General features: G+C 43.1%; 1 protein-coding gene across 13 annotated transcripts in view; it reads right to left on the bottom strand.

The window, feature by feature from the left end:
- The window catches only part of DST (dystonin), a 452,383-nt gene that overhangs the window by 19,953 nt on the left and 404,981 nt on the right, over window positions 1-27,449 (bottom strand). For all 13 annotated transcript variants that reach the window (XM_050950494.1, XM_050950495.1, XM_050950498.1 and 10 more), the window contains 10 exons: window positions 26,171-26,326; window positions 25,734-25,940; window positions 23,075-23,194; window positions 16,319-16,488; window positions 15,653-15,812; window positions 14,144-14,338; window positions 12,522-12,650; window positions 6,218-6,361; window positions 4,768-4,956; window positions 3,646-3,775 (listed from right to left, as the gene is read on the bottom strand). In XM_050950494.1, coding sequence (XP_050806451.1) covers window positions 3,646-3,775; window positions 4,768-4,956; window positions 6,218-6,361; window positions 12,522-12,650; window positions 14,144-14,338; window positions 15,653-15,812; window positions 16,319-16,488; window positions 23,075-23,194; window positions 25,734-25,940; window positions 26,171-26,326 — 1,600 coding nt within the window. The remainder of the gene's footprint in view (window positions 1-3,645; window positions 3,776-4,767; window positions 4,957-6,217; window positions 6,362-12,521; window positions 12,651-14,143; window positions 14,339-15,652; window positions 15,813-16,318; window positions 16,489-23,074; window positions 23,195-25,733; window positions 25,941-26,170; window positions 26,327-27,449) is intronic.

Genomic DNA, 27,449 nt, shown 5'->3' with positions numbered 1-27,449 from the left:
GAAACCGTATACAGGGAAGCTTGACAGGAGCAAGGACCGGTTCAACTACAGGCTGAGCCAGTGCTGAATGACTGTGGAGTGTGCTTTTGGCAGTTTAAAAGGGCGCTGGAGATCTCTGTATGGGAAGATAGACTTGGGGGAAAGCAACAACCCTGCGGTTATATCCGCGTGCTGTACCCTCCATAATATTTGTGAAGTGAAGGGTGAAACATTCAGTCAGGCGTGGACCTCTGAGATTCAACGCCTGGAGGCTGAATTTGCACAGCCAGAGAGCAGAGCTACTAAAGAGGCCCAGCACAGGGCTTCAAGGATTAGGGATGCCTCGCGGGAGGAATTTGAGGCTGCAAACCAACAGTAATGTTTGGTGCCTTGCACGGGAGTGAAGTGCAGTGGTTACAATGTTAGAAGGAATCTGTTTTTCCTAAGCTGATTTGCAGTGCCTGTTTCTTTCCTGGGCTAAGGTATCTTTGACTTTCTGCAATAATAAAGACTGTTTTCAAAGCCAAGAATTCATTTATTGAAAAGAAAATAACTTTATTGACAGACACACAACATTTTGGGAACCTAAAAGGGCAGCAGGGTGTGGTGGGGAACTGTACAGTCACTGGTTTGAATATGTCCTGTCTGGAGTGCTGTGCAATGACTGCTGCACTTCAGGATGCCTATACTGCATGGTGATGGGGGTTGAGTGCAGAGGGTAAGGGTCATAGTTCTCAGGGCTGGTTGGTGAACATACAGGTGTTGGAGGCAGCTGGTGGAGGTAAGAACCTGGATGCTGGGGAAGGGGGTTTGGAGCTGACATTGGGACACAAGGGAAAGAGCTTTAGGACAGGGGGTGGGCGGTGCGGTAGTGCTCTGCCTGCATGACTACGAGCGCCTGGATAGAGTCCGCTTGGCGCGCCAGGATGCTTATCAGTGCTTTGTGCTTTTCTTCCTGGCCGCTGCGTTTCTCTGGCAGATCCTGCTTTCCCTTTTCCTCCAGTCCTGCAGTTTTTTATTCTCTCTGGCAGAGTGATCCATAACTGTTTGCAGCAGGCCATCTTTGCTTTTTCGTGGCTTCTTCTGCAGGTTTTGGAGTCTTTGAGCTGCTGTTAACATGGGCAGCTGAGAACTCAAGGTCGCTTGTGGAAAGGAAAAAAAGGCAACAGTTAACAGAGGCAGCATTGTTTATATCTCAGACAGTTATTCCCAGACAGTGAAGGAGTTTACAGTCTTCACCTTAGCATAATTTTCCCATATCAAAGAGAGCGCACATAACCCACAGGAGCCCCGAAATGGTGAGTAAGGGGGACTGATTGCTTCAGGGCTATGCTGGAGTTTCTGTGCATTGGGGAAAGCAAACTGCTGCAGGGGGCACCTACAGTGAACACTCTCCCAACATTTTCCACAGGAGTTAATCCTGGAAGATATCTCACTGCTGCAGGTCACCTGGGAAGAGTGGGAGGGTCTTCTACAGCAATGCGGATTCTGCCCTGGCCCCTATGCAGCTTGCCTGTGTGCAGCAATGGTCCCCCCACCCCTTGCGGCACAGTGGCACGGATGCGTTATCCTGACTGGGACAAGGACCACAGTGGCTCTCCCTATAAACTTGCGCAAGCGCATTGCCCACGCTCTGGCTGAAACTTTTGAAGAGATTACAGAGGCCGATTACCGCGACGTGCAGACCACATCAATGGGCTATTCCACATTTAGGTATGCATGCATGCAGCCCTAACCCTCCCTCCTCTCCCGAAACATTTCCATCCTGAAAATAAAAGCCGCTTACCGGGAACCCGCTCCTCTGCTTGTCCTTCACCAAGTACCGGCTGCTGTGACTGGCTACCTTCTTCCTTGCTTGAGAAGAGCTCCTGGCTGCATGCCTCCTGGGACTCCGGGGTGTCTCCCCCCACCCCAGTACCCTCACTCTCGGTTTCCTCCTCCCCCTCTGCCTCCACCTCCCACCCCTGCTCTGAAGTGTCCATCGTGGTCCTCGGATTGGCAGTGGAGTCACCCCCAAGTATCGTGTCCAGCTCTTTGTAAAAACGGCAGGTCGTGGGGGCAGCACCAGAGCGGCAGTTTCCCTCACGGGATTTGCAGTAGGCACTCCGCAGCTCTTCACTTTAACCCTGCACTGCACCGCGTCCCAGTCATGGCTCCTTTCCAGCATGGCCCTTGATATCTGCCCATAGGTATGGTAATTCCTACGGCTGCAGCGCAGCTGTGACTGCACAGCTTCCTCCCCCCAAACATTGATGAGGTCCAGCAACTCGTCATTGCTCCATGCTGGGGCTCGTTTGGTGCGTGGAGGCATGGTCACCTGGAAAGATTCATTGACTGCACTCCACACCTGGCTGAGCAAACAGGAAGGGGATTTTTAAAATTCCCGGGGCATTAAAAGGGCGAGTCACCTGAGGCCAGGGCAGTAGAGTTTGAACTGATGAGCAGAGTGGCTGAGCAGGCATTCTGGGATACCTCCGAATACCTCTGGAGGCCAATAACAGCGCTTTTGGTAGCCACACTGGCGGAGCAGCGCTGCATCACCAGTGCTGCAGTCATTATTCCCCAGGCAGAGGTGGAGTACATGCAGTGCTGTAGCCAGGGAGATACAGCGCTGTATGTGCCTTGCAAGTGTGGACGGTGAGTAAGCTGCAGCGCTGTAAAGCCACCACCAGCGCTGCAACTCTCCAGTGTAGCCAAGGCCTCAGTTGGGAGACCTACTAAAATCCATGTTGTTTCATGAAGGATAGGAGAGAGGGAATTCATTAGGTGGTGCTCCTCATAACCAATCAGTACTGTCTTGTGCTGCACCGTGCAGCTAGGTATTTCATCTTTTGGATGAGTCAGTAAGAAACAACAACAAACAACCCACCTTTACCAGCTAAAGACCATTAAAGATCTCTTGGCACTTTCTGCAAGAGTGGGAGTGTTAAAACACAACAGGGTTAAAAAAATTAACTTTATGAGTGACATTTTTAAGGAAGCCTCAGTCCAGCCTTTAATTTTGTTTCCACAATTTTGCATGCAAAATTATTAGCACTCTCAGAATGGTCATATGTTGGCACATAATTGGCATATACATACTCTTTGCAGGTGTCAATTCTATATTTGAGTTTACAAAAACCTACCGCTAGGAAGGTACAGTACACACAAAACTGCATGTATGAAAATTAGCATCAGATCATAAAAATTAGTAGCAATGTGATGAAATGAAGCACAGGTACTGGAATGCCTCATCAATGTTTATTAATAAATATAAATAGTTTTCTGCAATTATTCTACTAAAGAAATCATATTACACTGATCATTTGTGACAGTCGCTTGTAAAAGGTTAAGAGGTATTTGAGTCTTATTGAAGAGAAATTAAATAGTTCACTCTGTATTTTGGGAAGGAATTAGTACAAATTCTATTACAGTAGGTGTCATGTTTGCCTTGTTATGTATTGGCACAATTAGCTACAAAGTCTGTTACCAAATAGACACGTTCCTCTCAATGAAAAAACATATGACAAAGCCGTTAGAAAAACCAACGGAGGAATAATTTCACCTTGTTTTACCAAACTGTTCAGATAGTAATGACACCTAATAGTATTAGTTCATGAGAAATCAATCATTTATATTGGAAAAATAATGACATGTGCGACCTCCCCCCAAAATTCCATTACTTACTTCCTGTTCTCCCTTTATCTAGCACAGGAATATGAGACTGTATTAGAGTGGGTTCAACTGCCTTCCTTTTGTAGATCTTTGTGACTTTATCCACATCAGGCTGTTTTCTGGTCATTTCCTCCATAAATGTCTGCAATTAAATGATAGCTGCTTTAATTATCAATGCAGAAGAATAATTGACGAGAAAGACAAATAAAGAAAGTAGAATTCCAAGTTACAGAGAAAGGGCAACTACTTGCCAGGAAAATTACTGCAGGAGACACAAGAGACATTTCTCTTTCACTAAAATAATCCTATCATTCCAATTAAATATAAAATAAGTATTTTGTAGCTAAGAAATATTACCTATATGAACTTCTACCTACATTATGGCAGAGCTGCTAAAGGAAGTCTACATTTAAAAATACATAGCCACACTTGGCACACTGGGTGTGATGTGCAAAAGACCCTGAATTCAAGGCAGCTCCAGGTCCTTTGCTGTCCAGACTAACCAACAACAGCTCAGAGGAGAGTCAATTAGGATCTGCCGTGAAGCAAGGATGGTCACTTGCATAAAACATGTTTTAAAATTCACTCAGCAAAGCAGACAATGCAGTGCTGGTTCCAGGCAGCAGCACTGCCTGATACTATAGATATGTTTTAAATGTACAAGCAGCAAAGAGTCCTGTGGCACCTTATAGACTAACAGACGTATTAGAGCATGAGCTTTCCTGGGTGAATACCCACTTCGTTGGATGCATTCGACGAAGTGGGTATTCACTCACGAAAGCTCATGCTCCAATACATCTGTTAGTCTATAAGGTGCCACAGGACTCTTTGCTACTTTTACAGATCCAGACTAACATGGCTACTCCTCTGATACTTGAAATGTACAATGTCCTTATTCCTAACAAGCTGGTGCATGTTTTTAAAACATCGCTGCATTTTCATTTGTTTGCTTTGCTTGAACAAGGCTGGGATCAATCATAGGGACAGGGAACATACAATCAGGTATCTGGAAACTGGATCATTAAACGTCCTGTAAATAATTAGAACCGGCTCATGTTTGATTATGTAGCAAATCTAAGATGCATGTATCAGTACAAAATCCTTAAGACACGTTTCACATTTTTCATGCCTTACCTGATGTTCGGCTATGAGTGCTTTAACATCCTCGATCTCCTGGGGGATGGCCTCTTTATCTTTTTCACTAAGAGTAGTCTCTGCCCACTGCAACCAGGACAATAAGGCTTCCAACAACTCCTGCTTAGCAATAAGTCCAGCCAGGGCTCCTGCCAGTCTCTGCTGATGTTGCTTTGCCCATGCTAATACCTTGATAAAAAGTCAGTCAATGAATTTTTCCCCATCTGGTAAGTTTCTTTTGAAAGTGCCTCACCTGCTTTTATCACAGAGCTTTCTCCCTCCTTTCCTGATTTAAACAAGTATCAGGATTATCAGAGGTGCTGTGCACCTGCAGTTCCCAATTCAACCATGTTTCATCACATGCATTAACCTTCAGGTTTTATTAAACTTCCACAATAGTGTCTTCTCACAGCATATTAAGGACTTAATCCTACACACCTTTCCTCACAAAAATAGCCCCACTGAGATCACTGGAAATACTAGGCTAAGTGAATCAGGTAGAATCAGGTCCCCATTTTTGGACACTCTGGAAGCTGTATTTGGCTACTATTTGTTTTCCTTTAAAGGTTCCCTTTTCCAGTGGTTCTCAAACTGGGGGCCGGGACCTCTCAGGGGGTTGCAAGGTTATTACATGGGGGGCTGTGAGCTGTCAGCCTCCACCCCAATCCCCGCTTTGCCGCCAGCATTTATAATGGTGTTAAATATATTAAAATTTTAATTTATATGGGGATGGGAGGGGTGCGCACTAAGAGGCTTGCTACATGAAAGGGGTCACCAGTACAGAAGTTTGAGAACCACTGCTTTAAACTATAAACATAGACACAAAACTTCACCTCCAGAAGCTGAGCATGTATTCTCCACGGCATGCCCACTAAGGCTTGTCTACATGGCATTGCAGTCCAGACTACAGCGTGTGAACTCTAGAGTTCTCTAATGCGTTGCACTCCATCTATCTTGTGTAGACCCTGTTGGTGTGAACTAAAATCTACATAGTTCACATTACCGTAATCCTATTTTGTGGCTTATGGAAAGCTGCTGAACAATTTGGAAATCACCACTGGATTCATGGGGGCATTTTAAGAATATTTTGGAATCCAGTATCCTCTAACATGATTATTACTGAGCAATGACAGACTACTTTGTATATATCCTGATTGTTGTTTTTTTAAACCATTATACTCTCTCCCTTGATACTCTGAATTTGCTGAGGAGAAATGAGGAGTGGTATTTCCTAAAAAAGAGTCTGAGTAGCTGCTGTAGTTATTCTTTTACTTCTCAAAAGCAGAGTAAAACCTGGCCTCTTCACATCTATCAGCTTGGGTATTTTAAATAGTTGTGTTCTCAACAGCTGGATCATTTCCTCCAACGCAACAGTCTTGCTAATTGCCAGCTATGTTCCAAATTATCAAAGACTGCCTGTTGCTATGAAGGCTGCATGAGACATACTGACCTCTTCAAATCTGGCTCTGATGATTGTTATCCAGTGCTTAATGGTAGTGATGGAGTCTGGGTGGCAGATAGCCAGGATGGCTTCTCCCATACTTGCTGCTTTATTTAGTTCTGCCTTTTTGTCCTCCAGCTTCCTCATGAATTCCTAAACCAGAAACACGATTTCAGTTAGATGCTGGCACCAGTTGAAAGAAAAATCTGAGTAATTTCAATGAGTGTTGGCCAAATCTGGAAGATTAAAGTTCTCTACTGGATCACTCAAAGCATGAACTGATTCAATGGGCAGAGGAAAAGAAGTAAGAGACGAGACAAGTCCAATTCTTATAAGAAAAGTTCAGAGAGACAAGGTGGGTGAGGTAATATCTTTCACTTGATCAACTTCTGTGGGTGAGAGAAACAAGCTTTTTTTGAGCCATGCAGAGCTCTTCTTAAGGTCTGGGAAACTGTCACTTTCAAAAGATGAGCCTGGGTGCTTAAATTCATAACTGCTAAATGCTAAAAATCCTGGTCTAAATAAAGACGTAAGATTTATGGCTTATTACAACAATTACCCAATATTCCCCCCTCCCCTTTTGTCCTATGACTGCATTGGTATTAATGGGCCACTTCACCTTGAAAGGTCCCTTAAATACATGCTAACTACTTATGCTAAACTTTCTGTTCAATCTCATATTTAGTTGTGACATTCTGAGTACTTTTCCCAGATCTGGAGAAGAGCTCAGTGTAGCTCAAAAGCATGTCTCTCTCAACAGCAGAAGCTGATCCAATAGATCCAAAAGATATTACCTCATCCACCTCGTCTCTCTAATAACCTGGGACTAACAGTGCTACACCACCACTACGTACAAGAAACGTTAAGAACATTTAAAAAACCTATTCCATATAAAGAATTAAATTAAGATTTAAAATATGTAACATATTAGCCTGAAATGCTTTAGTAATGCAAAATGTTGTATATGCTTTTTGTATACATGATCCTATTAAAAAAAAATCATACCACTCTATAAGATTCTGTAAATCAAATGTGCTGTGGTTGGAGTCACTGTTAGAAAATTTTCAGGAGACCTAGCCTGTTTACCAATACTAATCCTACAATATACCCAGGTAAAAGTTCCTTAACAGATGCTGAAGGAACAAACTATAAAGAACCAGACAGCAGAACTGGTTGGGAATTTTCCATGAGAATTATTTTCCAATGGAAAAATATTTTCCCCCCAAAATATGATTTTCCATCAGGAAAACTGAAAGGATGGCAATCGGCTGCCCACTTGGAAAGCTCTCCTGCAGGGAGAAAATGAAATTGACATGAACATTCCCACTAGGCAGTTGGGGAGCTGCGGATGGGCTTGCGAAGTTGGGTGCCCTGGTTACCTGCACATGTCCCATAGTATCTCCAGCAGCTGGGCTTGGGGGGAAAGCTGAGAGGTGGGTGCTCAGGCTTCAACAGGTTCTTGTCAATTTCTAATTACCTCCTAAAACTTGCAGATTGTGTAGTTAGATTTGATTTGGGCAGAGTAGGCAGTACCTGAATCTGGTTAAAGGTTAAATAAGTGAATGACTCTGAGAACAAATCAGGGTTATGTTTCCAGTCTGGTTGTGTTGAAATCTCATGAGCTATTCTTGCAATTTCAGCTCAAAATGGTTTCTGTACATATAGTGTATTTTAGTATTTGTTACACTGAGAAACTGGCAGCACTGGCAAGAGGAAGGCAGAATATTGGCAAACATAATGCAACTTTCCCTACACAACTCTATAAACAAACCTCAAAACCCTGATCTGCAACAACCTAGATGTTTGGAATACTGAACTTCCCCAAACTGTGCTGAACTCTGTGGTGGTTTAGTGATACGCTAAGGAGAGATTGAGAACAAATTCATATCTTTTATTACCTAATGTAGTGCATTAACCTACTGTACCTCTTAGTCCCCAGAGACCGTGATGAGTGGTAGAAAACCTAAATTGTCTATGACATGTAGCCTTCATTAAATCATGTGCAGTTTTCAAGAAAAAAAGCTAAGTAGTGGGACATAAAAATGGACCTTTGAGGTTAAATGCTTAAAAATGAAAAAGCTTTCAATATGTGGCTTGATACAAAGGTATTAAAATCATTTTACAGGAATTATAAAATGCACTGTGAATAAAGGACACATCTAACATTTACCTCAATAATGCAGTCATTATAATCTAATAAGTGATTAGGGATAATATTGTAGCAACATAGATGGAAGAGAGATGATGTTTTAAATTTATGTAACATACCACACTTATCTACCTTTCATTTTTTCTCCTAAGAAGTTCAGATGTACGTTGGAGACATCACGCTCATTATCAAATTAACAATGTATACCACAAATGGTAATGCTGTACAAATTTCAAAAGCAAGTCATCCTTTGCGAGATTAATTGGCACAACACACATACCAAGTTTAGGGGGAAAATTAGGTACTTATGTAAATATTTGCAATTTACATCATCACCGATAAATAGTAATTAAAAGACTGAATCTAACCCCGCAGTAAAATAACACCTAACTAGATTAAGTAAGTAGCTCTAATACTGTTACAGTTTTTTTTATTTTGAAGGTACTGGTTGAAGTCCCCTGATTATGGCTGCAGTGAGAGCTCCTGTATAAGCCCCTTCCTTCCTAACCTCTCATCAGAAGGTGGCATTTGAAAATTGGTTATTAACGTTTGGAGAATAATAACTCTGGTGAGTCCAAAAGTGTAGCGTAGTACCTGGTGAGAATTTTTTCGATTTATTAATGTGTGTATGGGGTATTAAGGATGCTGTCAGAATTGTTCTTAGATTGTGATTTCCATAGTTTCAATGTTTATTATTTTTTTTTACAAAAAATAATGTGATTAATGGTACATCTTCTTTTAGAGTGGACTTAGCAATCTTAACTATAACTTAGCTAAGTTTTATTTTTGTGGGAATTATTTTATTAGTCTAGTGACACAGAATGACATGCAGGCTCCATTAAAATCAATGGGGGTTGTGACACTGATTTCAGCAGGGCCAGGATTTCACTTATACAGAGGAGAGCAAAAAAATGAAAGGGAACCATTTGGTGCAGTTAGAGAAGACGGGCAGATAACAGGCATACTTCACTCCCTCAAAGAGACCAGAAAAGCAGCTGCCAGCGCTTCCATGGCATCAATGTATGGTGACATATATGGGGAAGGTGTGGCCAGGCAGAGGAGGATGCAGCTAGGGAGCCACAGCACAAAGCACTACATTCCCAGTGGCCCCAAATTAAGTGGCAAATTTCCACACAACTCAGTAGTAGTTGTTGAAACGTTCCCTCCTGTGCTGAAGTTCCCTCAGATGGGAAAGCAGTAAACAGGCACAGTGAGGGAACCAGTGGCAGCACAACAGTGAACCAGACATGCTGTCAGTGGTGATGACAGGCACTAGAAGGAGCAGATACTACGTATAGATGCCCTGAGATCTGTGTGTGGTTGAAGTCAGGATACTCTGAAGATTACTGAGTTATGCGCAGTTAGACGGTCATGCCCTGTCAGCTGATAACACTAACCACAAGGAGTGGTAAAAATACGATGCTTTTTTTTGCACCCTCAACTGCATGGAGGTTTTGTTGCAATTTTCTCCCTCACAGTAGTCAAGAAATACATTACTATTTTCATTCCTGTCATGGCCTAACTTCAGTATCAGGCAAATTAGTTGAAACTATAGCAAAAAACAGAATTATCAGACACATAGATGATTTGTTGGGGAAGATCAACATGGCTTTTGTAAAGAGAAATCATGCCTCCCCGATCTATTAGAGTTATTTGAGAGGGTCAACAAATATGTGGACAAGGGTGATCCAGTGGATATAGTGTACTTTGACTTTCAGAAAGCCTTTGACAAGGTCCCTCACCAAAGGTTCTTAAGCAGAGTAAGCAGTCATGGGATATGAGGGAAGGTCATCTCATGGATCAGCAGTTAGAAGACAGAAAACAAAAGTTAGGAATAAATGGTCATTTTCAGACTCGAGAGAGCTAAATAGAAGGGTCCCCCAGAGGTCTGTACTGGGACCAGTGCTGTTCAACGTATTCATAAGTGATATGGAAAAAGGATAAACACTGAAGTGGCAACATTTGCAGATGATAGAAAATTACTCAAGATAGTTAAGTCCAAAGCAGACTGCGAAGAGTTACAAAGGGATCTCACAAAACTAGATGACTGGGCAAGAAAATGGGAGATGAAATTCACTGTTGATGAATGGAAAGTAATGCACACTGGAAAACAATCTCAAATATGCATACAAAATGTATACATACTAAATTAGTTACTACCGTTCAAGAAAAAGATCTTGAGGGTCATTGTGAATAATTAGTTCTCTGAAAACATCCACTCAATGTGCAATGGCAGTCAAAAAAGCTAACTGCATTTTAGGAACCATTAGGAATGGGATAGATAATAAAACAGAAAATATCATAATGCCACTATATAAATTCATAGTATGCCCACATATTGAATACTGCATGCCATTCTGGTCTCCCCATCTCAAAAAGGATACATTAGAACTGGAAAAGGTACAAAGAAGGCAACAAAAATGATTAGGGGTAAGGAACAGCTTCCATATTAGGAAAGATTAAAAAGACTGGAACTGTTCAGCTTTGAAAAGAGACGACTAAGGGGGAATATGATAGAGGTTTATAATGAATGTTGTGGAAAAAGTGAATGAGGAAGTGTTATTTACCCCTTCACAGAACACAAGACTCAGGGGTCACCCAATGAAATTAATAGGCCGCAGGTTTAAAACAAACAAAAGGAAGTGTTTCTTCATACAAAGTAGAATCAGCGTGTGAAACCCATTGCCAGGGGAGGTTGTGAAGGCTGAAAGTGTAGCTGGGCTGAAAAAAGAATTAGATAAATTCATGGAGGATAGGTTCAACAATGGCTTTTAGCTAAGATGGTCATTGATTCAACCCCATGCTCTGGGTGTCCCTAAGCCTCTGATTGCCAGATGCTGGGGCTGGATGACATGGGATGGATCACTTGATAATTGCCCTAATGATGATATATGGAGATATACCTATCTCATAGAACTGGAAGGGACCCCAAAAGGTCATCGACTCCAGCTCCCTGCCTTCACTAGCAGGACTAAATACTGATTTTGCCCTAGATCCCTAAATGGCCCCCTTAAGGACTGAACTCACAACCCTGGGTTTAGCAGGCCAATGCTCAAACCACTGAGCTATCCCACCCTCCAAAAGATATTATATTACTTTAACTATCACACACTAAACTTCACTGTTCCCTTCCCTATCTCCTTTGGCAGCATCTTTTCACTGGTTATAAGCTTTTAGGGAAGAGAGTCCATCTTCTCTAAACGTATGACTATACATTTTAACAGTGACACTGCTGACTACAACTTATTTTAACAGCAACAGACCACAGTCAGCAGGATCAAACCTGGGACCTCTGGAGCTTAGTGCATGAGCTTCGACTGCATAAGCTACAAGCTAACTGGCTAATTCTATTCTGTTCATTCCTTTTGAAGCATCTGGCATTGGCCACTGTCAGAAGACAGGATACTGGGCTAGATGCACAGCTGGTCTGACCCAGTATGGCCATTCTTACTACTACAACTGCATGGAAGGTGTTTTGAGTTTTTTGAAGATAACTTTCTCAATGGAAGAGATATGCCCCGGAGTTTTTCCTCAGTTGTGTCATTAACTTAGTCATTTTCGCATTTCGTTAGTTGAAATCCAGTTTGATGGCTTGTAACCTAACATCTCCAGTATCTTTGTCACTGTAATATTTCAATACACATAATGCATGTGAAGCATGTCAACATGGTGTTTCATTATACCAGAAGGTTAATGGCTGATAACATCATTTTGATGACATATATAGAAGATCTTGACAAAAAGGGTGTATAGTGGTTTTACTCAACTCAGAGTTGCTAGGAGAACAGCTATACTGTTGGTATTAAAACTTCCTATCAACAAAGCTTACCACGTTACATTGCTTGCAAGAAAGTTTTTGAACCAGTCTCTAATTTTATACAACTCCCTTAAAAATGATATTTTTTGCATTATTTTCTTAGTACAACAAAATGGCTTTAAAGCCTAGTGAGATGTTACTCTGATAGACAGATAGCCTGAACTAAAAATGAGTGTTGAACCCTCAAATTTACAGAACTTTTAATTTTTTATTCTAGAAATAACTGTGAAAACAAGTCTTGTTGCAGGATGTGATTATACTAGAGATACTTTGCTTTGTTTAATTTTATTTCCACCTTTCAATAAATTAAGTCTAGCAGCCAGTATCCTCTCCATTATCTTACTTACCCTGTGCTGATCGATTAGTGTTCGCAGAGCCTCTTCATCATCTGGGAGGATTCCATGGAAACGAAGGGCCTGCTCTGCCTCAGCCAGCCACTCCAAAAGAACATGCACAACAGCGTGAAATTCCTCTGCCTGTAAGGAAAAAAACCAGCCCTTTCTGAGAGAATCTGACAGAAATCACTCGGCTTTGGATTCCTCTCTGAACAATGAAGCTGAGTCCAGCTTTGGAGTCATTAATCATGTAGCAATACAGGCACATTAACTTTCCATTAAAAAGTCAATGATATACAGTACTACATTTCCATGACTGTAAAAATGTCTCATGCGTCTCAAAAATTGTAGGAAGCCTAAAAGCCTGTTCATGCTTTTAACCTTCTGATTTATAGTGTATGTGCAGCGCATCTCAGAATATCATGCCTTCATTCTGAAAAATGACAAGGAGTTGCTTTCATGCACCAGCTGGAGAGATGGAAATTACACCTTCTGAGCAGTCTTAATCATTACTTAAGAAAAATTAACAGAGTAAGTCTTATGTGGGTAGAGAGGACAAGGAGAGTCCATCTGTGGGCACCCCATGTAAAAACCAACCAGCTACAGCCATAGTTAGAGGCAGCACATTACTACTTCTTTTGAGCTCCCTGGGGAAACATATTACCCCAAAGAAGGCAGTGAGCACAGTGGGCTTGGCACACAGTGAGGACAAGCTGTCCCATCCTAAGGGATGCACACCGCTTGAGCACTAGAACGTTCAATGTGTGATTTCCCTCTTAAGCGTCTCCTGGGATAGGGCAGCTCCACACCAGCCCTTATTCAGGTCTGTGCCTAAAAGGCTTTATTTAGATTAGAGGTGGGTAAACTACGGCCCGTGGGTCAGACCCATCCTGCCTGGCCCCTGAGCTCCTGGCCAGGGAGGCTAGCCCCTGTCCTCTCCCCTGCTGTCCCTCCTCCCCCACAGCCACACCGCCACGTGGGAAACACTTTGGGTGGTGGGGCTGCACACTCCTGCAGGGCAGCGCATTCGGCTCTGGCCAAGTGGCGCAGCTGCCAGAGCAGCATGGTAAGGGGGCCGGGACCAAGGGGGTTGGATAAGGGGCAGGGAGTCCCAGGGGACAGTCAGAGGACTGGGAGCAGGGGGGGATGGAATAGGGGGTAGGGTCCTGGGGGTGGTTGGGGGGGTCCTGGGAGGGGGTGGTCAGGGGACAAGGAGCAGGGGGGTTGGATAGGTTGGGGGTTCTGAGGGGGCAGGAAGTGGAACAGGGTGGAGACCAGGCAGAGCCTTCCCTACCCAGCCCTCCATACAGTTTTGCAACCCCAAAGTGACCCTCAGGTCAAAAAGTTTGCCCACCCCCGATTTAAATTGTAATGTCTTTGGGGCAGAGAGTCTCTTTTTGCTGACTGATGTACAACGGGGGCTCTGGTCCACGACTGGGGCTGCTAAGTGCTAACCCAATATAATAATAATAAGAAAAAAGAAGAAAAGGCACAACCTACTCTGTAGTGAAAAAGTATAAAATTAGGGGAAAAAATCTCGAAGATTTTTTTTGAATATTTTCTTAATTATAACATTATGTTTTCAAGCAGTAAATTTGTCTGTGTTTTTTTCTGCTTCTCCTATCCTTTTTTACCTGGTGGAGGGCCTGTTCCAATCGTGTTTGCTTGGATACGGAGAGGGCGCAGACCGTCTCCCAGCGAGTGCTTAGCTCCTGCATTTGGACCTTTACCCAGGAGGAGTCATCATGACTGCCTTCTATGAGTTCTCGAGCAGAGCGTTTCAGAGCCTGGACACTGCTTGTCCTCTTCCCCAGCTCCTTCTGGAAGACCTGGGGACCACACACACATTTTACATGTTCAATTTATCATGGCTTCAGTGTCTCATGTGTGACGTACTTAGTGGGGATATGGAGAAGACTAAATTAGGGTTTAGTTTTACAGAAAATACCTCAATCTAAACATTCTAAAATGCACATATTAAGATTTTCACACTCTACATTTGGCTTTCTTTTCAATTGGGGTTACATGGCTGCATATTTTTGCACATTTTCTGCAAGAAAGCCCTCTAAGCTTCAACACCAGCTCATTTACACTGGGAAGTAGGCTCACTCAACCTGAAAAAGTTGCCTAGCCTCGTGCAACATGGGATTATAATTGCAGCTAGACCCTCTGAACTACTTGACCCACTGTGATGAACAAAAATCTGGTCACCTTAACATATGGGCTTTAAGCCCTTCAAAGCAATCGATCTACTGACACGATGAGGAATGTGCAAGTCTGTCCCAAATCACAGTGCAGTCAGATAAAGTACACATCAAGGAGCAGGGTTAAAATAGTAAAATATAAATAAAAGTCCATCTGGTAATTTGACTGGATGGGTGATAGATTATGTCACATATTTCACATATTTAAGTGATTGCATGTTCAGGTTCATAGCTGGAAAAATATTGATTTTCAAGAAAGACCTTTTTACATGATATGACAATTACAATGCACTGAATTACTGCTGATATATTAAAGTGCACAATGTGACTGCAGCATCAGTTCCAGGACACACACGTCTATGTTTCTAAGATACATCTCATATGTGAGGGCCAGATATTTTCCCTTCTGCCCAAAGTCCTGCTTTGAGCAGGGGGTTGGACTAGATGACCTCCTGAGGTCTCTTCCAACCCTAATATTCTATGAAAGCCTAACTAAACAGACTTCTGACAATGGGACACAGTGGTGGCTGATGTGAAGGGAACGGAATCATTCCACACCCAACTGTTCCACAGCTACTATAATTGGATACAATGGACTCCATAGTCGCTTTTTCCACCATAGTACTGGGCTGGGCCTGCAGAATGACAGATTCACTGACTATGTCCTGGATCAACGTCAATCTTCACTTCACAAAACCCCTCTCCAAGCTACAGTGGATCGAGCCTCAGTAGCACTGAATAGTGCTGATTTCACAGCATTTTCCTTTGTAGTCGGCAGATTCGTGATGTCCAAACATTCCAGGTTAAATGGTTTTCTTCAGATTCTAAGAAAATGTTTCTTTTTACAATTACAGAAGAACTAAATACAAATTATATTGAAGTGGCTGCCCAAAGTCCGATATTAATTAATAACAATTAGAAAAATATTTTTATAATTACTTTGTGATTATCAATCAGGTTCATCACCAAATCGATGTCTCCATGCACTGGCTGATCTTCTGCCAACTGAGGTTCAATTTTATACAGCCAGTCGATGAGAGCCTGCAGAGCATCAGTAAATTGTCCTGAAAATAACAGGGCTTCCTCCAGTTTGTTTTGTCTGGAAAAAAAAAAACACTAAGAAAAAAATCAATCACATTCATTAAGGAAACCTGCAATATAACTGACAGCATCCAATAGTCGCTAATAGATAACGATTTTTTTCAGCAGTTAGTGAACGAGAAAAAACCTTAAGGTCACAGTGGGAGCCTGTGGGGAGAGGGGGGATGGGCAGAGCTCCCTGGAACGCAAAGAGAGCATGCACATCGTACCACCTCTTGGAAGGATGCAGAACACAGCTCACTTTAGTGTATTCCCCCTCAGCAGGGATGCCTGGTGTCGGGGAAGAGCAGGGGCATCTCCCAGCCCATCTTTCCCTTTGAGGTGACCAGAGCACAGGGAATACTAGGAAGGAGCAATGCTTGTGCTCCCCCATTTAAAATACTCCAAACAACCAACTTCTATTCCTCCTTATACAGCACAGAGAAGCACAAAAAGAACACATACCCCTCTTCTTTACCTCTGCAAGTCTCCTTTAAAACAAGGAAACTTGGCCTTTCATTTTACCTTTCCACAGATTTTCCACAGATCGTATCCCATTTGTCTCTGAGCTCGCTCAGCATATCGTCCAGTTTCAAATTGTCATCCGCCAGAGAAGTTTTCTCTTTGAGGGAGCGTCCAGTCCTGTTTGTGGTGTCATACACAGAATGCTTGGCTCCAAGAGATTTCTGGAACTCCTGTAGGAGTAGAAGGAAAAGTAAACACCTGTATAGTACTAGGTACTCATGGGCTTTTGCTAATTCTTTCTTTTCATATCATTTTTAACCAGTTAATACATTTATAAATGATGCTGTAAGAAAGTCTTTATATCTCCCATAAATCATATTAAAATGCAAGTGAAATTAAAAGATTTCTGACAGTGCTATGGTGAAGCTTAAAGTACTAGAGGTCTGGAGCCAGATCCTTTCCCCTGCTCTAGTTCCTCTGCACTGTTCTGCAAACATGAACAGCCTGAAATCTGATTTAACTAAACCCTTGAGGATTCCTCCTGCACTGAGAAATCTTCAGTTGGCACAGAGCTGGCCATAGCAATTGCTACGCCCAGGGCCGGCGCTTCCATTTAGGTGGCTGAGGCAATCACCTAGGGCGTCAGGATTATTGGAGGGTGGCATTTTGCCGGGGGGGGAGGGTGCAGCAGGCAGCTCCGGTGGACCTGCCGCAGTCGTGCCTGCGGAGGGTCCTCTGGTCCCGCAGCTCCAGTGGACCCGGTCCGCTGCTCTTGCGGCTCCGGTGGACCTCCCGCAGGCATGGCTGCGGCAGCTCCACCGGAGCCGCGGACCAGCGGACCTTCTCCGCAGGAATGCCTGCGGCAGTTCCACCAGAGCCGTGGACCAGCGCGCGGGGCGGCGAAATGGCCGTGTGCCTTGGGTGCTAAAAACACTAGCGCCAGTCCTGGCTATGCCACCACCAGGGCCAGCTCCAGGCACCAGCCGAGCAAGCTCGTGCTTGGGGGCGGCAGATTCTAAGGGGCGGCATTCTGCCCAAACCTAGGGTAGCACAGCAGCCTTTTTTTTGGGGGGGTTCGCCGGTTCGGCCGCCCTGCACCCTGGTAGGGTTTTTTTTTTCCTTTTGTTTCACCGACAACTTTCAGTGCACCACTGTAGGGGGCGAGGGGGCGGTGTGGAAGGGAAGAGCGTCCTGCTGGGAGCGGGCTGCGTGCTCCGCCTGCCCCAGCCGATGCCAGGTCTGTAGCAAGCCCGGCAGCCCGAGTCCTTCCCTCCCCGCTGACCGACGACTTTCAATTCACCTGTAGGCGGGAGTGGCGCGGAGCTCTCCCAGCAGGCAGCACGGTGGGAGGGGCTGAGTGGCAAGCACCCTGGCTGAAAGAAGCCCTGGCAGCCCCACTTCTCTCTCTCCCCTCCGTTCCCTCCCCCCTGCTAGCTGGGGCATGCACTCCGCTGCCCAGGGCTTGTCTGCAGTGCAAGGAGTCCCACTAGCCAGAGTGCAGCCGCCGCCCACCCAGAGGCTTGCCAGCGCAGCCGGGGGAGGCAGCCGTGAGCTGCCAAGTAAGTGGCACTGAAAGTCTGCATCGTTTTTTTTTTTTTGGTTTGCCGCTCCGGCCTCCCTGCAGCCAGGTTGGTTTTTTTGCTTGGGGCGGCAAAAAAGCCAGAGCCGGCCCTGGCCACCACCTTCCTATCCCTCAGCACAAAGGACTGAGGTATGGTCTGGAGGAAAGGGGAATGACCAGAGTAACCCTGCTTTCTCGAACAGCCCTTCAAGAATATGGGCAGAGGGATTAAAATAGAGCCTTACTCTAGCTGCACTAATTTGTGTTGAGGGCCCAGGCTGGTGCAGACTGACTCCAGGATCCAGGGGCTGCAAAGGGGTTCATTATCTTGGCCAGACTGGAGAATATGAGCTCCAGGGATGCAAACTTCTTAACTCCAAAGGACCTAAACTTGCGGTCATTTGATGCAGAGAATCGTCACAGGGAGTTCTGTGTGCAAAGGGAGTGCAGACAAAGGCCCTTTGGAAAGACAAGTGGAATCTGAATAATGTCGTTTAGGCTGGGAATTATGCCTTTTGCTGGCAGGTCTGTGAGAAAGGGATTAAGAAGGACTGTGAGACCTATGATTAAAGCTCCCATCAGATTGGTCAGTACTGCCTGTGCCTTCTCTATAGAGCTGCATTCTGCAGTTGGCAATGCCTTGCCACCAGCAAGGGAACACGGGCAAATGCAAATCCACTGGTACCCCACAATGGTTAACAGAATATCATAGAAACATCAGAGACTGCCAAAAGATCCCACTAGCGTCTCCAGTAATTTCCTGACAGCACCAGGGGTTAAAATCAGTTAGATGATTATGCTTTAACCCAGGCCTTTTTGAATTATGTATGGACAAAGAATGACAAATCAGGAGCTGTGGTTCATTAAATTCACACCTTCAAAATCAAACAAATATTCTGTGTGAAGCGAATCTCAAACCAAAAAGAGCTTTTGTGCGGAGCTTGTTGAAAGAAGATCTACTCTGGGCCTACAATATAAATAATGCTACAACCTTCATTATGAAATTACTACTAAGTATGATATGAACCAGACCTTCTCAGAACACAGAAAGAATATGGAGAAAGTCCTGTAGTCATTGCTGACTTGAGCTTTGTACAATACTCAATGCAACCTAGTCCACCAAGTTCTGAAGTCTCATATTCAAACCCCCTACTGGCAGGTCCTGTTGTGTGTCTTCCTTCAACACCCAAAACTCTCCTGTGGCAAATTGGAGTTCTTAAGGAAATCAAGGTCATGGTCCTATTACTGCATTTATTTCATAATTTAATACTTCAGCTCCCTTTCTTTTTCCACCCCTTAAGAAACCTGAAGTAGTCCATTACCTGCACCCTTTGAGAAAAACACACACACAATCTTTCTCTAGGATAAACTAAGATTTTTTCAAAGTACTTTCAAAGTGGAGGGAAGTATGGGGGAGACAAAATAATCTGAATAAAAAAAGCTCCTTTTCACATGAACTTTTAAACAATTGTTTAAACTGTTTGTGAATTTATATTTTCTTTGGTGGGGGCTGTTAATCACCCAGCACTACATATGTAGTGTTGCTTGATTTTCACAAACAGACAAAATGAAACAGCTTCCAGAGAAAGACTATTCAGTAAAAGGGGAGTCATAGACGAACAAAAGGTTTTAGTTAATACATTCTTCCAGGGTTAACCTGGATGTAATGCCAAATTTCACTTTCACTTGATTTCACTGAGGTGGTACTGAGAGCAGATTTTTAGCCCATGGTTTAAGTCACCTCAGATATTAACTGTAGATTGGTGAATGAAACCTTCAATATTTAATTATCTACAGAAACTCCTCACTTAAAGTCATCCTGGTTAACGTTGTTTTGTTGTTTGTTGCTGATCAATTAGAGAACATGAACATTTAAAGTTGCGCAATGCTCCCTTATAACAGTTGTTTGGCAGCTGCCTGCTTTGTCCACTCCTTGCAGGAAGAGCAGCCTGTTGGAGCTAGTTGGTGGGGGCTCGGAACCAGGGTGGACCGGCAGCCCCCCACCAGCTCTCCTCTCCCCTAAATTCCCTGTGTGGCAGCCACTCAGCAGGCTATCCATTGCCCAGCAGTTCAGTTGTCCCTCCCTCCACTGCCGTGTTCTGCTCCTGCCCTCTGCCTTGGAGCTGCTCTCAGGAGCCTACTACTTGCTGTGGGGGAGGGGAAGGGAGAGAAGAGGAGTGCTGTCAGTGTCCTACTTTCCCCCCCACACCCCCGCTCCTTTACCCCATTTCCAAAGAGTGGGGCAGGATGGGACATGACACAGCTCAGGAGGGAGGGAACTTGCTGGCAGCAGCTGCTGTCTCAACTTGCTGACCTACTTAAAAAGGCAATGTACTTAAAGTGGGATCAGAGTCCTTTAAGGTGCAATGCGCATCTCTCTCTCACACATGGTGTGTCTCTCTGTTTCTCTCTGTCATGAGGTCTCTCCTCCCTCCATTTATGCTGCCTTCTACAGTGTGAGGCTACATTAACAACAATCTGTTAACCCTTGAGGGCTCAGGACATGCTAGTTCATCATTTAACAGTAAGGCATTCCCTGGAAAATAGCCCACCCTCTGACTTCAACACCTTAACGAAGCTTCACAATCATCATTGCTGTGTACAGTATTAAATTGTTTGTTTAAAACTTATACCGTGTATACATGTGTGGGAGTGTATATATATGTAAAAAATATAGCCTTCTGTCTGGCGAAAAAAATTTCCCTGGAACCTAACACCCTCATTTACATTAATTCTCATGGGGAAATTGGATTCGCTTAACATCCTTTCGCTTAAAGTAGCATTTTTCAGGCACATACTACAATGTTAAGCGAGGAGTTACTGTACTTTCCTTCCATGGCAGATTGGTACTTTTATTCACAGGTTAAGCGGGCCAAATCTTGTAAGGAATAAATCTGCACTAGGTCAAGCATGGATTGGATGACCTAATAGGGTTTTTCCATCTCTGACTTCTAAAAATAATATATAAAGAGAAAAAAAAACCTAATAAACAGACTATGAATAACCCCTCAAATCCCTGGCAACATAAATAGAGAGAGAGAGAGAACATTTTATCTTGAGGGATGCTGTGGTTTTTTTTATTATTATTAATCGTTTTACAGTGATAAACTGGAAAACAGTGAAGCAGAGTTATTGCTTACAACACACACACAACTTCAGTGCATATCATCAGTTCAGACAGTAATATCATTAACTGAGCAGAACAAGAAAAGGCTGGCTCACAAATTCCTGGTCTGAAAAGACAAAGACTTTGGATAGGAGGAAAGAGACAACATATGAGCAGGATGAAATGCGAATGATGAGAGGCAGTTGGCTTATTAAATACAAATTTGGTTGATTTTTTTGTTTTTCTTGATTATTAAATACATTGAAATCATCTCCCATCCTCCTTCTATCATTTATGTCCCTCACTAGCCTCCAAAACAATTGCCAGCTTCAATCACAGTGTCTTTAAGCCACACTGCACTCCATCTTTCATCACAAATGTGATTCATAAGATTTAAATAAAATTAATAAGTAGATCACTTAGGCAGCTAGTTTCTTGTAGGCATTTTGGAAGGAGGACTTGAAGGACGCATTTAAATAAGGCAGGTAGTGAGTTTGTCCACCAATTTGAGGAAGGGTGAAGACATGAAAGAGGTACCATATTATTTGTGGGAGAAGCAGACAAACAGGACATGGAGGGTAGTTTCACCAGTGAAGAGGAGAGGGAAGGCAAACAACACAATAAAAGACATGAGAAGGGAAGCAGGAGGGACAATTACATTGGTCCTTGAAGGACACCAGAAGAAGTTTGAACTTGATGATGTAGAGAAGGATAGCAGCAGAGGGATTCATAGGGGGATGATGTGGTCAGAAAAAGCAAAAAGGATGATCGTAATGCCTGCATTTTGCTCTAATTCTATATGATTTTAATTTTTGGCAACTATTGCAAACCCCAGAGCATATTAAAATGCAGAACTAGCAAGAACACTAGCACAAGTTTAGCTGAAGGTTTCAAGAGCAAATGAAGGTAAAGCCAGTGTTACCTGACAAGTTGCCAACCTTCTAAAAGTAAAGGAAAATATTGTTGTTGATATGCAAAAGTTAAGCCATCATGGAAAATAAGAGAGGATAAAAAAATGAATTGGAGACTGTAGGGGAAAACAAACATAATAGTACAGTGCAAGGACTTAAGGCGATCACTATCAGGAGCTAGACTAAGGGCAGAAATGTGGGGACCCCAAATCTCTTCAGAGCACTATGTGGGACAAAAGAATAGTAGTGCTTGGGAAACACCATGGAAATAATTTAAAAGAGCAGGACAACGCTATATCAGCATTGCAAAAAAACGTAACTGTCCTACATTCACAAGCATGTCTTTATCTCTGAGAAAATTCTTCCAAGTTAAACTTTTCCACACAACTTTACGTTAGAGGATTCTACCATCCACCCATGCAATGCCCATAACCATGTTACCTGGGCTGTTTAAAATATAAAGTCAAAGTAAAGATTTCCTCAGGGATTTTACGCTGTCTTTTGTGGGGACTGCAGTTAATTTTTTTCCCTTTCACCTTACTATTATTAGTTATGGAAAAGCCAACTCAATCAGGTGATTTACATTTAGAGCTGAAAGCAGTTGGGTTTGTTGAAAGGCGTTTCAGAACTGTGGTTAACAAGCAGAGAGAGATGTCTCTCCTACTCTTATATGTTTCACCCTTGTTACTGGTAATTCCATTGTACCTGATGCTTTTCGAATTATTTAACTAATCCTTCTACTTGACATATGAAGGATTTGCCGGTCAAAATACAAGATTATTTCTTACTTTTGAGAGAATCCTAAAATGTGAAAAGCAGATTTTAAATCATCCTAACACAATACAAATCAAAACAATTTGCTGGTAACTGTAATTCTGATAACTTTGTGATTTTAAAGACCAAAGAAGCGTATATTGCAATCTCTTTGGATATTTTCCTTTTTCATAAAATATTTCTCTCTCTATTTGTTGAGAGTTTCCATGGTTCCCTATTATTTTGTCTTTCCTCTTCAGAGTTTACTTCTTCCCCACAGATGGAACAGGGACTGGGAAGAGCCCTTCCCATTCCCATTAATTTTACTATCTGGAAATGAGCCAGTATTTTAATTTGATGCTGGCAAACATTTCAGCACAGTGAAGCCATAAAGCTATTGCTCTTTGCTGATTAAATAGTACAGGCTTGATAGACTTTCCTGCCATTGGACTTGGACATCCTGCATTTCATCATTCATGACTTACCTTATGCTGTGTAAGCTGCAGCTTTATTTTGTCTGGATCATTTGCAATTTCGAGCTCTGAATCCAACGACTTTTCTGACTCTTCCAACCATGCCATAAGTTTGTTCCAGGCTTCATGGAACTGTGGAAAAGCATGACTTGGATTCACACAAACGTATAAACATGTTAGTGCATAAAATATTCGGAAAAGATTAAAACCTAACATGCCAGCTCAGGGCCAGAGTGTGACCAGCTGCTAGAGAGAGGTGCAATCATGGGGCAAATCCAAGGAGCCTTCCTCTCTTCATGGCCCCTAAACGGGCCATTCATTCTCACTGAAGCTGACTTCACCCTCTTAACACAAAGGGATATTGCAGTACACATGCTCCCCAGGATTTCCAGGGAGCTCTGTGAGACATAATGTTGATGTGGTATGGCTCTGCACCCACGTGGACTAGGACACTAAAGGCCCTCCATTTTTATTCAGTTCCTACTCAGCTGAGAATTCTACCGACTGCATTTCTCCTGAGTAAGGACTAGGAGAACACAGTAAGCATGTTGCTTATTTAGTGAACCTATGAACTAGCCCTAGAACAATAGCAGTAATCATTTTGGGGAACCCTCCCACAGATCACTAGTTAAGGAAAGTTTCTGTGTGGATTTCTCTCACCCTACCAGGAATAATCCTTGTGGGAGAGGATCAGGCTCTCAAACCTTTCACTCTTCTGCAGCGCAGTAAAAACAACCTTCAAGGAAAAGAGGCAATGAAGAAGGAATAGACTCTAGGGTTCTTGATGCGAAACATCAAGAGCCGTGTCTTGAGGAAGGGGATTTACTGGCATTATCTTTTCACTCCACTCTTTTAAGCTCTGTAGCTGGGTGATCGCCCCGCTCTGACTCTGGAAGAGTAAAGGCAGCTCTAGAGAGGGCTGCAGCGGAGACAGCTAGGCTGATTAGAAAAGCAGCCTCAGCTGTGGGCTGCCTAATCATGGCCCAGCTGGCCCTTAGAAGAGGGCTGGGGCCAGAGGCTGAACACAGAGACAATCTCTCTGTAGCTCTTGAGAGGGATGGGCTTGGCTGCTGAGAGCTGAGCAGGGTACCCAGACTGGAGCAGGAATCGGGAAAGGCCAGAGGAGCTGGGGAGCTCCAGCCTGGAAACCCCGCAGGCTGCAGGCCTTGTTAAAGGCCCAGAAGGTACTGGGGTTGCAGAGGGGCAGGTCCAAACCTTCCTTCCAATGATGAGTGGCAATTATATTGCAGTCTGCCCAGTGAGCAGGGAATAGATGGTGACTGGCAGTAGCCAAAGGGTGAGGTGAGGTGGGCATAGAGGGTTCCCTGGGAAGGGGAGACCCAGCGAGACTGCGGGATATTGCAGGGGGCAGAACCTTCGCAGAAGGGGCACCAGGGTCTGGGAGGGACATGGGGGCCAGAGGCAAGGCGAGACACCGGCCTGCAGAGGGTGTTCCGGAGGCTGGCAAGCTAATTCCCTGGACAACCAGCAGGAAGCACCACTAGGTGAGTTGTTGCACTGCTACAAGCTCCTAATAAAAAACACACTTCTGCTGAGCTGCCTATACTAGATCTTCTTGATTGTACAGAAAATCCCTGTTGTTGTTTCCTTTCCCTGACATCGGTCTGTCTCTCCACCCAGCGGGCCAAGGAGTGGGAGCATAGAACAATTCAAATCCCTTCCCATCCATTTGGACCCTGCACTGGTTGGGGTCGGGGACCTGGCTCTTGATGTCAGCACTCAGCTATACTGCTATACTACTCTCCATCTCCATACATTGTTTCTGCTTTCTGATTGTCTGAGAGTCACTGTGACCAGCTCTGCAAAGTATTCTCTCTCCCCTGTATGTCTTCCTGCAGATTTGTGTGTGTGAGAGATGTTGTTTGAAAATAAATTGTATTTTATGATAGGATTGCACAATTTATTACATCTAACAGTTCATGTCATCTCAGTTGCATGGTGGCAACAATTAACACAGGAATATGTCTTGGCTTGCGAATATGGACACAACTCTATTTCAGTAAAATAAACAATCACTTCCCTGTTGAAGTTTAAACACACTAAGCTCCACTTCCCCATCTATCATATATACCCTTTGCTAAGGGACATATGAATCAGAGATTCAATGACCAATTCCTAGAGAGGTGAACTATGTATGAGCATTTCCATTTCTTAAGTTCTTTCTCACAGTAAGTCACCAGAGTGTCCTTGCCAGACAGAAGACATTGTTATAGCGGCCAATATAAGGGCAGGGAGAATTAAACATTACTTGGGTAAAACACACAGCTAAAAAGAAAACAGTGGACAATATCTCACTCTCTAATACAGAAATGGGTCCATCACACTCTTTCCAGTAAAAAGTTGGTTATGTAATTTCTTCTGGAAGGCAGAAGGCACTGATATACATCTGGAAGCCATAGTGCAACTCTCTTCTTTTATAGACTATATTACGTTGCTGACAGAAGTTGCTGCTGGGTTAAAAGTGAAGCTTTCACCTTCCAAATGAAGTGCTCTATGATTGAATCACAGAAACTGCTCCACTAGCTCAGGCTAATAGATTGTTACATTAACTCCAGGTTTCCTTAACAATGCTTCAAAGCACCATATACGTCATGGGTCTGGATTTAGTTAGAGCTAAGCTCAAAGAGCTTTACAACAACTGTCAAATTACCTGTTTCGTTCGTTTCCTTGCATCATCCAAAGCTCTTCCTCTTTCCACTAAGCGTTGAACCACTTTTTCCCATCTACTCTGTACACTAATCAGCAGATTCTTAATAAGGACAACATCTTGTTTCTGGCTGAAATATTTCAGATGGGTTCCAGTTTTATCCAGCTCTATGATCTGGTCTCGGTGAGAATTCACTTCCGTAGCAAAGACCTTGAAAAAGGAGGAAAACCACACTTAAAGATTACACTGGTCGCTCATGTGACAAACACAGAAAACTAAATGATGTGGTTATGGACTTTCTGGTGGGAGAGACTATAAAATACATCTTAAAAGACATACAAAGATTTTCTGAGTGACAGCATTACAGGATTCCTTTGGACATTAATACAGTACCTCCAAAGAGCTGGAGGAAAACACTACTTATCTGTTTCTTAACATACCTTGTGTTCATCAATTTGAAACAAGACAGTGTCCAAGATGAGACTTGGCCGAGAAGCCACATTCAAAGTCTGCTCTGCCTGGGTAAGCCAGTTGATGAAGTCTTGAAGTGAGTTGTGGAACTCCATAGCCAAATTCAGGGCTTCTTCCAGTTTGGCCTATAAAGATATATAGTTATTTAGTAACAGCTGATGTTTAATTGGTGCTTCGTTGAATAAACCATTTTAATAAAATATATCTTGGAGAGAGCCCCTATTTTTGTCATATTTTTTCAACTCAATGTTGACGTGTTCTGTATTTCAAAATAACAGCATATAGATAAAGGATATAAAAGGAGTTGCAATAGAAAAATAGGCATAAAACTGGTTACTGAGCAGACAACACAACATCCAATTCCAGGGGTGTGTTTCTATACACCAGAACATCCCAACTCCTGGTGTTGAACCGTTAACAAAATGGAACAACACAGTTTACAAGCTTCAAGACAGAACTCAGGAAACAAACATAATGTTCAGCTTTGGGTCTGATAGCCTGAATCAGGCCATGCTGCTAGTTTTGCCATTTGACTGTTTATGAGCTATTAAAAAAGCACTCAGAGATGTTCAGCTAATCAGATTGTGGGGCTAGCCAAGCATTCCATTCAGCCCTATAACTAGTTCTAAGGAGGTTGCCTCATGCTGCAAACTAATTACTCTGATATCGTTGCATTATACAGTTGCATTAAGAAACATTTTTGTTTTAAAGAAAAGCTGATTTTGTTATATTTTTCTTTGTAATTATGTCAGTGCTATTCATTTGCATGCGGCTACCTCTGTTTGCAATAATGAATATCATTTACAGTTTGACCGCGATAAAACAACTCAGCTATGGTTCATGATGTAATGAAAACTAAATGAAACTAGAAAACGAAAACTTATGCTTAATATCAGTAAAATCATTCTGCTGAGAAGTAGTGATATTAGAAATATTCTCCAAAAGCAATTGGTGGAAGCCCAATTGCTTGAAACTTTTAAAACTATACTGGTCATAACTCTTGTCAAATTAATACTACATTCCTGCACTGACGGTAGATTAACAAGATGATCTAATCAGACTTTTCCTTCTCTTTAATCTATAATCTCTAAGACAAACCAGAAATATCCTCACTCTGCAAAATAAATATATATCAGTATACTTCCATACCTTTTTATCAAACGGATTTTCACCCCACAAATGATGTTACATCATTAACCAGTGGGTCCAAGACTCCTGATAAAAGCACTAGTGAAATCTGAATAATTG

Source organism: Gopherus flavomarginatus, chromosome 4 (genome assembly GCF_025201925.1).
Source record: "Gopherus flavomarginatus isolate rGopFla2 chromosome 4, rGopFla2.mat.asm, whole genome shotgun sequence".
NCBI lineage: Eukaryota > Metazoa > Chordata > Testudines > Testudinidae > Gopherus > Gopherus flavomarginatus.
This window is presented reverse-complemented; position numbering and strand designations above follow the sequence as displayed.